Below are 14634 nucleotides of genomic sequence, written 5' to 3' on the forward strand. Positions count from 1 at the left end.
AGTAAACGGTATCATTATTTGTTTCGGTTATTTTTAGTTAAACTGAAAAGGAAAACACAGACAAAACGAAATTTTTACACCTTAATCGACAGTCATTCCAGTTCACAATTGTCACATTGTTACAAAAAATAAAAGTAAAATAAGATCCATGTGTGTGCACAATCTACCCGAGAAAAAACATCCATGTAGGCACCTTAGCCATGCATGAAAATGAATATGTATGCATCTGCAGTACTGTGCCACTCAAGAAAACGATTCCGAAACTGATCATGAGATGGGTCATGTGTGATCGTTCATTTTCATAGTAATATTTTTAACAAGACAAAACAAAAAAGTACTAAAATGATCTTGGGACAATAGTGTAGTGTTTATGGGCTACAAAGCTTATGGGCGGTCTATAAATAGCGGGGTCAACGATCCACATCTACTGCGCCGAATCACCGGACATGCAAATCGTTTCAGATACAAGGGGGTGCCTATATTTATGCACCATTTTAAAATGTTTATTTACTACAGACATAAAACAATTTGTAGTGTATTTCAGATTATTCACCGATTCATTGGTGAGAGACACATTTTATTAAGTATTTCACATAGAAAATGGTCCTTGAATGCTTAGGTGCGACGACAGACTGGACAGCACTGTACTGCAATAACAAAACTGATGCTTGACAGATAAGCTGCAATTATTCAAATTAACACAAACACACACTCTCTTACTCTCCGTCTCTCACACACATAAATATGCAGAAACCAGGTCAAATATGTTTGTCTATTAGCAAAAATGCATGCATATCATATGTACACATGTACATGTATAGTAATAAAATAAAAATAACATCGACTTGTTAAAATGCAGTATGATAATACATATTTCCTTACTTTATCGCCTAATAATGTTAAAAAAAAAAAAAAACCCAACATATAACAGCAATATATAAAACAGTAATTAAAATAAAAATATCAGAAGTTTATTACACAATATACATTAGGTGTTTAGTATTAATGTTCTGTTGCATCAGTTTAAATATATTTATAAATGTATGTTTACAAAAATTAAATTAGTACTCAAAAGCTGTTTAAATGGGTGAAATTCCGCCAGTGTGTACATCAATGTACCAGTGGGGGTGGGGGTGGGGGTAGTGAGGTTATATGAATTCTTAATGTACACAACATTGTATAAATCAGACCTTTGAAAACTCCCAAGAACAATCTCAAAAACATCAGTAATACAACCCAGACAGATGCTATGGACCAAGAATAATGACATACAGGTACATGGTACTGGTGAACACAAATGATTAAAAAATAAAAAAAAATAAAAAAATAAAATAAGCCTCAAAGAAAGTGAATTGTTCCCAGGCGGGGTGGGGGTGGGGGGAGAGAAGACTTCACGACCTCTGCTGTGTCTGTACTTTGTTTTTATACTAGACATGAGACAGCTGCTCAAACTTTCCCCACAGTCGCTCAATGATGAAAAGTGGTAAACTTGCCTTTCAACATTTTGTTTTATTATTTGTTATGATGTGTACGTTGTTTTTAGATGTGTGGAACTGTTATCATTTAGAACTTATAGCCTGGAATTATTATCCGGAAAACAAAGGATGGTTCCCCTGCTATTTGCAAATGGAGAGGCCGGTGTAATGCAAACAAATATATAGACATAAATGCGTAAATACTTTCTTTCTTAAATTAATATTTTTTCAAAGTATTAAAAAAAATAACCCAAAGAATAAAAGTCAACACAACGTGCATATACACTGTCTTAACAAAAGTTTATAAGATTATAATTAAACACACACAACACAAAAATCTTTATAAAATTAAATATATACACAACAAAATAAAAAACCTGCATTAAAAATGTTATATATATATATATACACACATAAACTTAATGGAAGTAAATGTCTTGCCTACCATAACAAACTTTTAATGCACTGTGATGAATATCCATAGGTTAAACTATAAACCAAGTTTGATTGACACAAGACTTATAGTTTGAGAAATTGGTCTGAACATGAAACTTTAAGGCAATGTTGACACGGTCACAACCGCTGCACCCGTCAGAAAAGTAACTATATTTCACCTTCTTACTTTGTAATGGTGAGATGAGACAAAAATTATACACATACACGACACACTTAAAAAAGCGAACTTGTGAAATCTCGGACAAAAAAAACAGTGTACGTATGAGCAGCCTCTATGCAATACAAGATATATCAAACACTACAGTATATACCTGTCACACAGACTCACAGAATGGTGCCATGAATGGACGGATACATAATGCAGTGGACAGACTTTCAAAACAGTCAATCAAGATAAAATTCCTGTCTTCAAACTGGCACACACATCAAGGTAAATATTTGACAAATAAAATACATTTGTATAAATTATGTTAACTAGATGACATTGTATATACAGATCTATAACAAGTTTAATACTGAATAAAAAAGGTATTACAAATGAATTGTAATTTAATCATATTTTTTATTTAATTTAAACAACAGACTGTTTTGATAATCTCTCCAACATGACAGTAAAAGTTAAAATGTGTGTGCATGCTTTACTACAGGTTTGCCGAGTTTTCATTTTTACAGTTGATTGAATATTTTGACACTAATAACAGTAATACTGAATGGTACTAAGGACGTAATAATTTCAAAGACTGGTACATCAACAAGATATTTTGGAAATACATGTACATTTGTACATCTCAAAGTATTTTGTCAATATTTTTAAGCCAAAAATATTAAAACAAAATTTACCTTTGCCCATCAAAAGCACCATGCTATAGATTAAATATATATTAAAATCACCAAAACAACAAAAATACTGTCAGTTGATTAACCCAAGAAAAATCACAAAAACTGTCTTAACATGTTTGGTTTTTGTCCCAGATTTTAACTTTTAATGCATTTTCTTCTTGTACAAAAGAAAAAGCCATAATTACAGGGGGTTTTAATGTATGTTGCTCAACTCCAATATCTGGCTCCATTCCACAAAGGCTACCTGTAGGTTGCTTTTAATTTTCAACTTTTCGATTTTTTAAAGACAGGTATATGTGTGTATTTAAATACATTATTGATATATTTCAATGCACCTGCTAAATAGAATTAAGTATTTCTCTAACACATTTTTAGTATTTTAAAATAGTCAAGTCCCAATGTGATACAAATCAATGTTTAAATTTTCCAATGTCAGTTTCATGGGCATCAAGTCAAATTTCAGAAATAAACACTTGAATTATTAGCAGATAAACATCTACAGACTAACCCTCTCATAAAAGCTGTGTTCAGGTACCGAAAACCACGTCTTTAATCAATGTAACTGGTAACAACTCGGCAAAATCCATGTAGTATCTACTACTATTTACAAGACTAGCCACCGATGGCATCATTCTGTGTCACGGTTAAATAACTCACTGCTGTGGGATTTCACTCTATGTCCTGGTAGCCAACAGATTTCAAGGTTACAAGTAGTCGAATTAATAAATGTGGTACAAACAAAGATGATCAATGCATATTATGATAATATTTGGTTCTTATGTGCTTGTTGCTATATGTAAATAAAAAATATTATAGAAGTTATGCATGCCCAGAGAACAAGATTTTAAAAGATAAAGGAAGGAAAAAGAAAAATGTAATTGCGTATTATTTTATTAATATAGACAACAATAAAATATTAATTAAATTAAACTTATACATGGTTAAAATATATCATGCTTAGTTATTAATGTATTATTTTTAAAAATAAAGATATTAGACAAATACTGTTAATATACATGTAGATGTTTATACAACACATTAACTGTATTTAGTGTTATTACATTTGGTTCTAAACCTATATTTAGAGGGTTTTTTCAAATATTTTTAATGTTAGTAGAGGCTTAACCCTGCTTGTTTCTAAATTAACTGAATGTTAATTTTATATGTTTTTTTATACTGTTTTACAATAACTTTCTAAAATCGTCATAAGTATTTAAAAAATAAATAAAAATCTCAGATTGAATTACAATGAACTCAGAAAAAAGAGCCTATTTAGGGTGACCACTGAACAATACAAGGATTAGATTAGTAATAACACAAATCAACAAAACATCATGACTAAAACTGCCATTACAAACATATATTAAGTAGAATTTGATTCTACAGCAAAAATATTTAAAATATGAAGAACACATTAAAATATTAAGAGCCGATTTGGATGGAATCTGACGAAAGCACATAAGCTGCTCCTTCCAATTAACAGCAAGGATCTATTATATAAATACATCTTTCTCAAACTAAGCTGCATATTCACCAGCCTTCAGATATCCTAGCTGTGTAATACTGGTATGGTACACAACCCATGGGTTAATTAACAAGAATACATCTCAAGGCTGAGTTCTCGTAAATAACATGTAAACATTAAAATGACTTGAACTGACTTACTAGTGGTCAATTTTATTTGCTATTCCGAAAGTAAATTGAAAAACTGAGTTGCCCATTGGAAATCCATAAAATTATCTCCGGGTTAAAAATTAAGAGTTGCCTCTTCACTAAGTTCAACTGAGAATTTCATAAAAATTGTCCATCAGGCAGGCATTAGTTAAAAAAAATTTAAATTGTACCGAAAAAAGAAAATGTTATCTGACAATTCCATTTGGTGTTTTTAGTAAGTTCCTCCTTTAAATGCAGTAATATGAAGGCTACTTAAATTTATTAAAGTCCAAAAACAAAATTGCTTTATCTGACACATCTGGCCACTATGATTTTAAAGTGATTCAACTCCATTACCACACCCCCATCCCCTGCTTACCATCCTTGTCCAGCGGCTCCGAGGTTACGGTCTGCGTTTCCTTGCTATACACAACATTCTCACGCGGCGGAATTGTGGTTTCACTCACTCGACAGAAACTTAGCTTCACTTTCCGACGAGAACTACAAAACAATCAAGAAAATATACACCACTATGTCACACCAATTAAAAACAAGTATTCTGAGAGTACTGTTAAAGCAATACAGGTCTCCTACCAGGTCCAAATCTCCTAACATTTTTTCTTCTCTTTACCTTTTTCAACAATAATTATTGGTGTTTGAATTAACGTTGGAAATTGACCAACAGGCGATATCTATATTAAGGTCTCTACCTACATCTTACAATTATACTAAAAGGCAAAAGTTATTGCGACATTGGACTGTTTGGAGTAATAAATTTGTGAATGGATTTATCGATGTAAACCAGAGAAAATGTGCATGAAATATCTATATTAAGGTCTCTACCTACATCTTACAATTATACTAAAAGGCAAAAGTTATTGCGACATTGGACTGTTTGGAGTAATAAATTTGTGAATGGATTTATCGATGTAAACTAGAGAAAATGTGCATGAAACAGTTCGAAGAAATGCAACCAAAAAGTTGTGGCAGCGATTGCATGCTTTGTGCAAGAAACATGGAATATTCGGGAGAAATCCTGTCCAGTGTTCACCATAAAAGGCCAGACATTCAGTCGCAAATCATTGCCACTCTGTGCAGCCTTCAGAAGTCCAGAAGTAAGAAAAACACCATTAGTGAACTGTTTGATGGAATTTTGACAAGTCACGCCTCAGTGAAAATGACAGATGACCAGTCATAGAGATGCTTGAATCTGGACCTTGCAGCGTGATATCACACATCAATTCAACGTCCACAGAAACACCATGTGGCACTTATGGCAACGATATCAAAAAAACAACCAGGTCAGGGACTGTCCCCGTAGCGGCCGACCAACCATAACAACCCCTCGCCAAGACACATGGATCCGAACCATGCATCTGAGAAATGGCATTCCCAGGAACTTTCTCCAGCGTTAAGTGGCCTCAATGACAACGGTGCCAGGCTGTATCAATACTCAAGGTGGACACACTCGCTACTGACTGTGAATTTCACTCTGGACCCCCTCTAGTGATGTGGCTCATTTGCATATCACAGGTGCACCTTTTTCATGGACTATTGCTCATTTCAATACCTTCGGACATTTCTCTTTCCATGTTGTACAACGTTTCATACACGGCAGTAAAAACTTATCAGCAATTATCTTTGTCTTTTGTTAGACAGACAGACAGACAGACAGACAGACAGAGAAGACAGACAGAGAATATGATTTGTCAGAAATTGTCAAAGTATTTGCTTGCAACTATAAACTGCTAAATCATTTTGAACATAACATTTTCTTGATTGTAAAAATTTCTGTTTCCAAGTAAAAGTATTTTGTAGTTTAGATTGGAATAGGCAGATACAAATAATTATGTTATAGACTGTACTTGGGAGTAAGAAATGTTCAGAATTCTGTTCTTTCAAAAACACTTTTTTGGTCATGCCAAACTGAAATTACTGACAAAACCCCCATTTAGTGACGACAGAGATGGGCTGTAGTTAACTGTGTGTGTTCCAACCTGGGCTTTGTAACGACATGAGCCACATCACCATCACCGCTGGCAACGCTTGCACTCAGCTGACTACTCGAACTACTGTTCGTTTCCGGGCTCAGCGTCTCCACTGAAAGACAGAAAGGAAAGGAATGTTAGTCTAACGACACTGCAGCACATTTTAAATTATAGCTATTCAGACTAATTTTGCTGATGAAATGGGTCATCTTTGTTTTATGACCTAAGGTTGGCTCTAGTAGCCAAAATGTTAGCAGTGGTGAGTAATACCTTTGACAATAAGATTTGAGAAACAAAATCAAATAACAGGATTTACATGCCATTTGCAGTAAGGACGAATCAGGGTGATCGATATTACATGTAACCCCCAAAAATATAAAGAATATGCAATGATGGCAGTTGTTACATTGTTACCTTCGTTACCTACCAGATCATCAGATAACCAATCAATCGCCTGATGTTGTATTGAAGCAAATACAAATAGAATGAATGTATTTAGGCCAAATATACATGTATGTAACAAGGATTAATTAATAATGTACCTGAAGGAGGAATGCCTAAATCCTTAAGTAATTCCTCAGTCTCTGTCCGCAGGTCAACAGGTGGCTTCACCTTCGGTTCTTCAGTCTGAAGTTATCAAAGAGATAATTATATTTCACTGCATATCAAATACATGTAAACTGCATTGCATTACAGAGTACAGATACTTGACAATTACACATAATTACATTACATTACAAGTCAATTGCATGTAATTATATGGCACAGATTAGATTCTAGAAAAAAATTGATCTTTAATGACACAACAGCACCAAAAATACATCAATTGGCGTAATTATATAGCATTACATGTAGTGCTACAATGTATATATATATATATATATATATATATATATATATATATATACACACACACACACACACGTGTACATACATATATATATCTTGTGATATCATAATTTATCAGCACTAGTTGATAAAAGTAGGAAATCTGAGGCTTGCATTACTCGTTAACTAGAACAGTGGCGTGACGTCGCTAATGATAGGTTTAGCGCTAAAACATACACAGTGACGTAACAAAATAATGCTGTGTGATTAAAATTTGACTAAACAAGATTATAAGAAGCAATATCTCATAGGAGAATACCGTAAATAATAGTGCCAGGGATATATCTCCTACAAAAGCCTTTAATGGATGATAAATCATTATCATCATTAACAATTAATACACTATTTTACACCAGTCGTTGCCACATAGGCTACTCCCAATGATAAGGCAGCAAGAGATATTTTAAATGAACTTTTCCATCTCTAGATAGGATAGTACATACCAGTCTTTGAAAGAAAGAACGAAATATTTTATTTAACGACGCACTCAACACATTTTATTTACGGTTATATGGCGTCAGACATGGTTAAGGACCACACAGATTTTGAGAGGAAACCCGCAGTCGCCACTACATGGGCTACTCTTTCCGATTAGCAGCAAGGGATTTTTTATTTGCACTTCCCACAGGCAGGATAGCACAAACCATGGCCTTTGTTGAACCAGTTATGGATCACTGGTCGGTGCAAGTGGTTTACACCTACCCATTGAGCCTTGCGGAGCACTCACTCAGGGTTTGGAGTCGGTATCTGGATTAAAAATCCCATGCCTCGACTGGGATCCGAACACAGTACCTACCAGCCTGTAGACTGATGGCCTAATCACGACGCCACCGAGGCTGGTTACCAGTCTTTGAGGTATCAGTATTGAGGCACCACTCAGAATGGGTTGTAAAACTCAATCTATTGAGGTTGATCGACCCTGCGAACAAGGTGCACCTCAGACAAGTGCTCTACCACAGTAATATGTCTATTCCATTTTGTTGTATGAATACCACAATATTTTTATGCTTACTTTTAATACTGAAAGCTCTTACAGACACTAAATTCTGTGTTGTTCATATCACTGTTCTCACTTGATTATAAATGTATATTAAAGAGTAAAAGACAATGGATCAAAGAGTATTTGGTGTTGACTTTTGTTTAATTAAATCAGTGTTTGACAAATGTTTGAGAAAGTCACTAATCCTCATAGAAGCTTTGGCTAGTGCCCTGTGTATTATCAATTTATTTTGATGACTGAAACACTTAAATTACATACAAGTTCTAAATCCTAGCATACATACATGTATGTATAACAAACACCTTGCAAAAAGTTTGTCATCGCTAGATAAATACAAACATGAACTACAAAGTATACGTACATGGTCTTCATCAATCAAATATATTATACATGTATGTATTTGCTATTTAAATTACCAAATAATACATATTATTATAATTATGTATATATATATATAACTGTACAACACCTTGCAATAATGCACACAGCTAACTCTGGGTGAGTAGAAAATTTCGCCAAATTATCTATTAAACTTTAAAAATGGCAAAACTCCAGTTATTTTGTAACAAAATATCAATTATTATATGAAATTAATTTGCCAAATTAAAATAAAATTCGCCAATTGTTTTTGACATTCACAATTGCCGAATGCCAGAGCTAGCCCCGATGCACTTAGTATGTAAGTCTTTAATACATGTATATATTAACTTCAGTTAATGGGACACTCCTGAGTTTGCTGGAATTTGTAAGATGTTATCGACTAACAGACTTTTTAATGATTGTAATTACATATCAAATATATTTTTCTGCATAAAATATTAGTGGCTGTATATTGAATGTGTTTCTGATCGTTCTAATATTTGTACTAGGTTAAAAAAAAAAATTGTATGTACGAAATTATTTGAAGACAAAATCCAGTTTGGACTAAATTCAAATATTAAGATGACAAGAAACACACTGAATACACACACTGATATTCTAAACAAGAACATATTTTTAATATGTAAGTTTAATCGTAGAAATATTTTATTAGTAGGAAACATCTTACAGTATAGCAAACTCAGGAATGTCCCTTTAAAGATATGTGTCTGTAACTTTAATATTAAAGTTTAAATGTTTTGTACACACAACTCTAACAAAACTGATGCAGTTACTTGTAAAGTCTAATTCTGCATTATACGTAGGCATCCTAGCAATGCAGCAAAGCAGTAAAGGGCGTCTTCAATGGTTATTATGTTTCTTGTATACACACACACACATCAAACTCTAAATAATAATAGCAAAATCTGAATCATCTAGGTACAGCTATAGGCCCCATAACCAGAAAAATATATACTGAAAATGCAACATAAAATAAAAACTACATGTATTAACTTTTTAAATGGCTATGATCCAGTATAAAATAAATTGAATTGATATATTAATCACTGGCTATAGGATGCAACGGTTTTGATCTCACTAATTTGGGCACAACGTGGAATTCTGTCTTTTCTGAGCAAAGGAAGGGCAGTTTTTTTTACTTCAGTACTGTCATTAACAGCTGCTGGAGAGTTGTCAGTATTCAAAAATGCATTTCAGGTTATTTTAATCTAATTAAACTTAACATTTCAGTGCTTTTGAGGTGAACTAGTTTGAGGGCAGCTGCTTTGTACTTAATTTGGGCTTGATTATTTGGGGCACAAGTATTTATTACCCAATTGACTTTGATGCAATCTAAAGAACATTTGGTAATTCTGTCAAGTACATGTACATACCTCGAACTTAACGATGAGACATGCTGTCATTGAGATATAAATTTCCATAGATAGGTAGCATCACCGACAGCACAAAAGTGTCATCGGTAAAGCTCCTCCATGATGATAAAATGTTTACACTTGGGTGTACATTATAACATTACCAAATTTAAGATATGTCTACATACAGCGAATAGACTAAGAAATATAAGCTTGCTATCTAAAAATGCAACCTGTATTATGATGCAATACAAACTGATGAACACAATGTACCGTGTACAATGTTGTCTACACAAGTACACACGTCACATACACTATGTTTCACAATTAGCTGCATGGGTCCCAGAAGCATTTTAGTTCATGTTCTAGTTTTACATGTACATATGTATGTAAACTAGAATTCTATGGAACCAATATTCTCTCATCCTCAGGTATATGGAACAGAGTTATCCCATGAAAGAAATTTCTATCTTACATGGGATATCATGTGCTTGCGTTTAACATGAGGTCATTCAGCAGAGTTTTAAATTAATATTTTGTTATTAAAACCTTCATTTTAAAAGCTATCCTGGTAATTTGTAGTGTTAAATTTTATTTAACACATGAAACAAACACGACAAATATGATAGTATATTTATTTATGACAAAATGGTAAAAAAAAAAAGTTACTTGTTCTGCCATCATTGTCTGTTTGTGTAAAATAATGGTTTATTTACAGAATGAATGAGAGAAAAAGACTCCATCATATGCGGTCATGTGGGATGTAAACATAAATTATATGTAAAGAAAAATTAAAAGGGGAAAAAAAAGAAGATTAAATCATGATATCAATTTTAATTTTATTTATAAAACAATTATTATTAAAAAACAAAATTCATAATTTTGACTCTTATACATGTATGCATCATTTACATAATTGCACCTGTGGATGATAGACACTAGTTTCATCAAGCTAGTAAGTACTATATTACTGTACATATCTAAATGTACACCTCCTTCTTCTGACATTCTGGCCTCAATCAGGGCTAGCTCTGGGTGAGCAAAACACTTCGACAAATTGTCTATTAAACTTAAAAAATTGCAGAAATCAACAATTTGGGGTTTTTTAATTGTCAATTATTACTTGAAATTATTTTGCCAAATTAAAATAAAATTCACCAACTGCTTTCAAAATTAGCAACTGACGAATTTGGCGAGTGCCAGAATGAGCCCTGTCAAAGTATAAATGTCTGTTTATGTGTACGTGTATGTAAATACGTGTAAATATATCACACATGTAGTTACACTGTGACTCACAGCAATAAAAGTTCTTGTTATAATTAGGATAGGATCAAATCTGAAGGTAAACTGTGGGTATCCACTCCAAAAAATCGCAAACTCAGTCAGTGTTCTTCAAAGCAAATACAGATGTGAACAATGTATGTACAAATTCATGCAGTGTAGTTTGCTAAAAATGTGTACATGTAGGATTCAGACCTAAAAATATTTTGTTTTATTTTACATTAATAAATTTAAAAATAGTAATAACTTTGTAATAATGCAAAACACTGTAAATTTTGAAGTTATTAACTATTGAAAAAATATATCAAAGGTCTGAAAATGGCCAAAACAAAATCATTTCCATAAAATGTACATATGCATCAACAATTGTAACAATGCTGCAAAGAACTCTGAGTGGTTGAGGGAAAGAAATTTTAATTAAAATCAGTAATAAACCTTTTGCTGAGTCACTTCAACAGAACTAGCCTTCTGAAATTAGAAACATAAATAAAAATAATGAACTCCTATATATTTTGCATGATTCCCCAAGACTTTGTAGGCTACCTGAACTTGGCTGAAGGTCAACTATTTGTAAACTTGTACTGTATTTATTAGTGTATCTTTCTGACCATGTTTTTTTAAGTATTAAAAAACAAAAGAATAACTATTTTAGAACTATTTTTACTCCAAACTGATCATGAATATAGGCTAATTATTATACTGATCATCATTATCACATAATGATAATTAATACAACATTTTCGATAATTCCTGGATGATTGTCAATTGAATGATGTTATTTTAATTTTTAGCATTGCAAATATGTTTTATCAAGACATCACTCATCTGTGTGATCAAGTTTGTATGTTATTGCAAACACTGGCAAGTCTTTGCAATAATCCACATATTGATTTTAATTCCTACATATGTAGCTTAGCCGAGACAACAGTTGTAATGCATGACTCATAAATTATTATAAACACCTAACAAGCCAACTCAAACTGAGGAAGTAGGCCAACCTCTCGCGTCTTCTTCTGTCGTTCTTTTTCCTGCCGCTCTTTTCTCATTTGCTCCAGGCGAGCCTTCTTCCTCTCCAATTCAACCTTTCTGTCCGCCATGCTGACTTCAATTTGTGCAGAAATCAAAATGAAATGAGCCTTTGGACGTCATCCATTGCAAATTTCCACAACCGGAAGTCTGCCAGTTTTGTGAAAAGTTGGATTGATCCGTCAAGTGAAATAGTTAAACATTTGGAATTTATAAAGGAAACGAATTAAAAATTAATTAATTAATTAAAACCCCCCACTAATTAATTAAAAACTACAAAACCCCACACCCATACCCACACCCACACCCACACCCACACCACAACAAAAATGAGAACAACAAAATACTAATCAAACAAATCAAACAAATTTAAAAAAAAGATATGAAAAAAACACAACAAAAAACCCCCACCAAAGGAAACATAAGAAGATCGCCAACTTTGAAGATCTGACAATGTCATTCATTTTTGAATGTGGCAATAATAATATTTTATACGTCATTCAATGGGAACACTAGTAAATAAATAAATAAATAAACAAACCATTATTGTGATACCACACCGTCTGTAATCGCCTCATCATGCCTCATGACTTATTTTATTCCCATTAATCAAAATGAAGCTGAAAGGAAATCTTGAGATATATTTGACATTTTAACCATCTATAATAAAAGTTAGTTTTGTTTAACGACCCCACTAGAGCACATTGATTTATTAATCATCAGCTAGTGGATGTCAAAAAATTGTTAATTCAGACATATAGTCTAAGAGAGAAAGCCATTAACAGCAATGAATCTTTAATATGTGCCATCCCATAAACAGGATAGCACATACCAGCCTTTAATATACCAGTCATGGTGCACTGGCTGGACATATACGGGACTTCACATAACAGTAGGCCTAACTGGAAGTTTTGAACCAGCAAAATGTTTCTGAAAGTCCAGTTTGTTTATGTTTAACACACCAGTAGAGCACATTGATTTATTAATCATCAGCTACTGGATGTACTGGACGCCCTCCTGTCTGAACTAGATCCTGACTGTGTTTAACACACCACTAGAGCACGTTGATTTATTAATCATCAGCTACTGGATGTACTGGACGCCCTCCTGTCTGAACTAGATCCTGACTGTGTTTAACACACCACTAGAGCACGTTGATTTATTAATCATCAGCTACTGGATGTACTGGACGCCCTCCTGTCTGAACTAGATCCTGACTGTGTTTAACACACCACTAGAGCACGTTGATTTATTAATCATCAGCTACTGGATGTACTGGACGCCCTCCTGTCTGAACTAGATCCTGACTGTGTTTAACACACCACTAGAGCACGTTGATTTATTAATCATCAGCTACTGGATGTACTGGACGCCCTCCTGTCTGAACTAGATCCTGACTGTGTTTAACACACCACTAGAGCACGTTGATTTATTAATCATCAGCTACTGGATGTACTAGATGCCCTCCTGTCTGAACTAGATCCTGATTGTGTTTTCCTAAAACTGGCAAAAATATTGAAACAATTTTATAATTTTTTATTATGAAAATAAATAAATAAAATAAAATAAAAAACCAAGCATTTCGAGAGTACTGCTAAAGCAATACATGTCCTCTATCAGGACCAACACATCATCTAAGTAGGCCTACATAACTCCGTGAAAAATATGTTAATCGCCAGGAAAGTGAAACTTGGGTCTGTGTCATAATAAAGGTATATACCAAATTCCATCTCAATATCTTCAGGCATTGCCAAAAACAACGTTTGGGGTGGGATGTAGCCCAGTGGTAAAGTGCTCGATTGATGCGCAGTCGGTCTGGGATCGATCTCTGTCGGTGGGCCCATTGGGCTATTTGTCGTTCCAGCCAGTGCACCACAACTGGCATATCAAAGGCTGTGGTATGTACTACCCTGTCTGTGGGATGGTGCATATAAAAGATCCCTTGCTGCTAATTGAAAAGAGCAGTCCATGTGTGGTCCTTAACCATATGTCTGATGCCATATAACCATAAATAAAATGTGTGGAGTGTGTCGTTAAATAAAACATTTCCTTGCTTCCTTCAGACCGGCCTCGGTGGCGTCGTGGCAGGCCATCGGTCTACAGGCTGGTAGGTACTGGGTTCGGATCCCAGTCGAGGCATGGGATTTTTAATCCAGATATCGACTCCAAACCCTGAGTGAGTGCTCCGCAAGGCTCAATGGGTAGGTGTAAACCACTTGCACCGACCAGTGATCCATAACTGGTTCAACAAAGGCCATGGTTTGTGCTATCCTGCCTGTGGGAAGTGCAAATAA

At 34.0% G+C, this 14634-nt stretch overlaps 1 protein-coding gene across 15 annotated transcripts in view; it reads right to left on the reverse strand.

The window, feature by feature from the left end:
* Positions 1-12504, reverse strand: part of LOC121369984 (cytoplasmic dynein 1 intermediate chain 2-like) — a 42505-nt gene extending 30001 nt beyond the window's left edge. For 8 of the 15 annotated variants that reach the window (XM_041495162.1, XM_041495143.1, XM_041495136.1 and 5 more), the window contains exons 1-5: positions 12313-12504; positions 11750-11782; positions 6955-7039; positions 6422-6524; positions 4804-4925 (exon numbers count right to left, since the gene is read on the reverse strand). In XM_041495162.1, coding sequence (XP_041351096.1) covers positions 4804-4925; positions 6422-6524; positions 6955-7039; positions 11750-11782; positions 12313-12411 — 442 coding nt within the window. In that variant the 5' untranslated portion in view covers positions 12412-12504. Of the gene's footprint in view, positions 1-3428; positions 3453-4803; positions 4926-6421; positions 6525-6954; positions 7040-11749; positions 11783-12312 lie in introns of all 15 variants that reach the window. The other 7 variants (XM_041495156.1, XM_041495123.1, XM_041495129.1 and 4 more) reach the window with 2 other exon arrangements.
* Positions 12505-14634: the final 2130 nt, after the last annotated feature.

Source organism: Gigantopelta aegis, chromosome 1 (genome assembly GCF_016097555.1).
Source record: "Gigantopelta aegis isolate Gae_Host chromosome 1, Gae_host_genome, whole genome shotgun sequence".
Taxonomy (NCBI): Eukaryota; Metazoa; Mollusca; class Gastropoda; order Neomphalida; family Peltospiridae; genus Gigantopelta; species Gigantopelta aegis.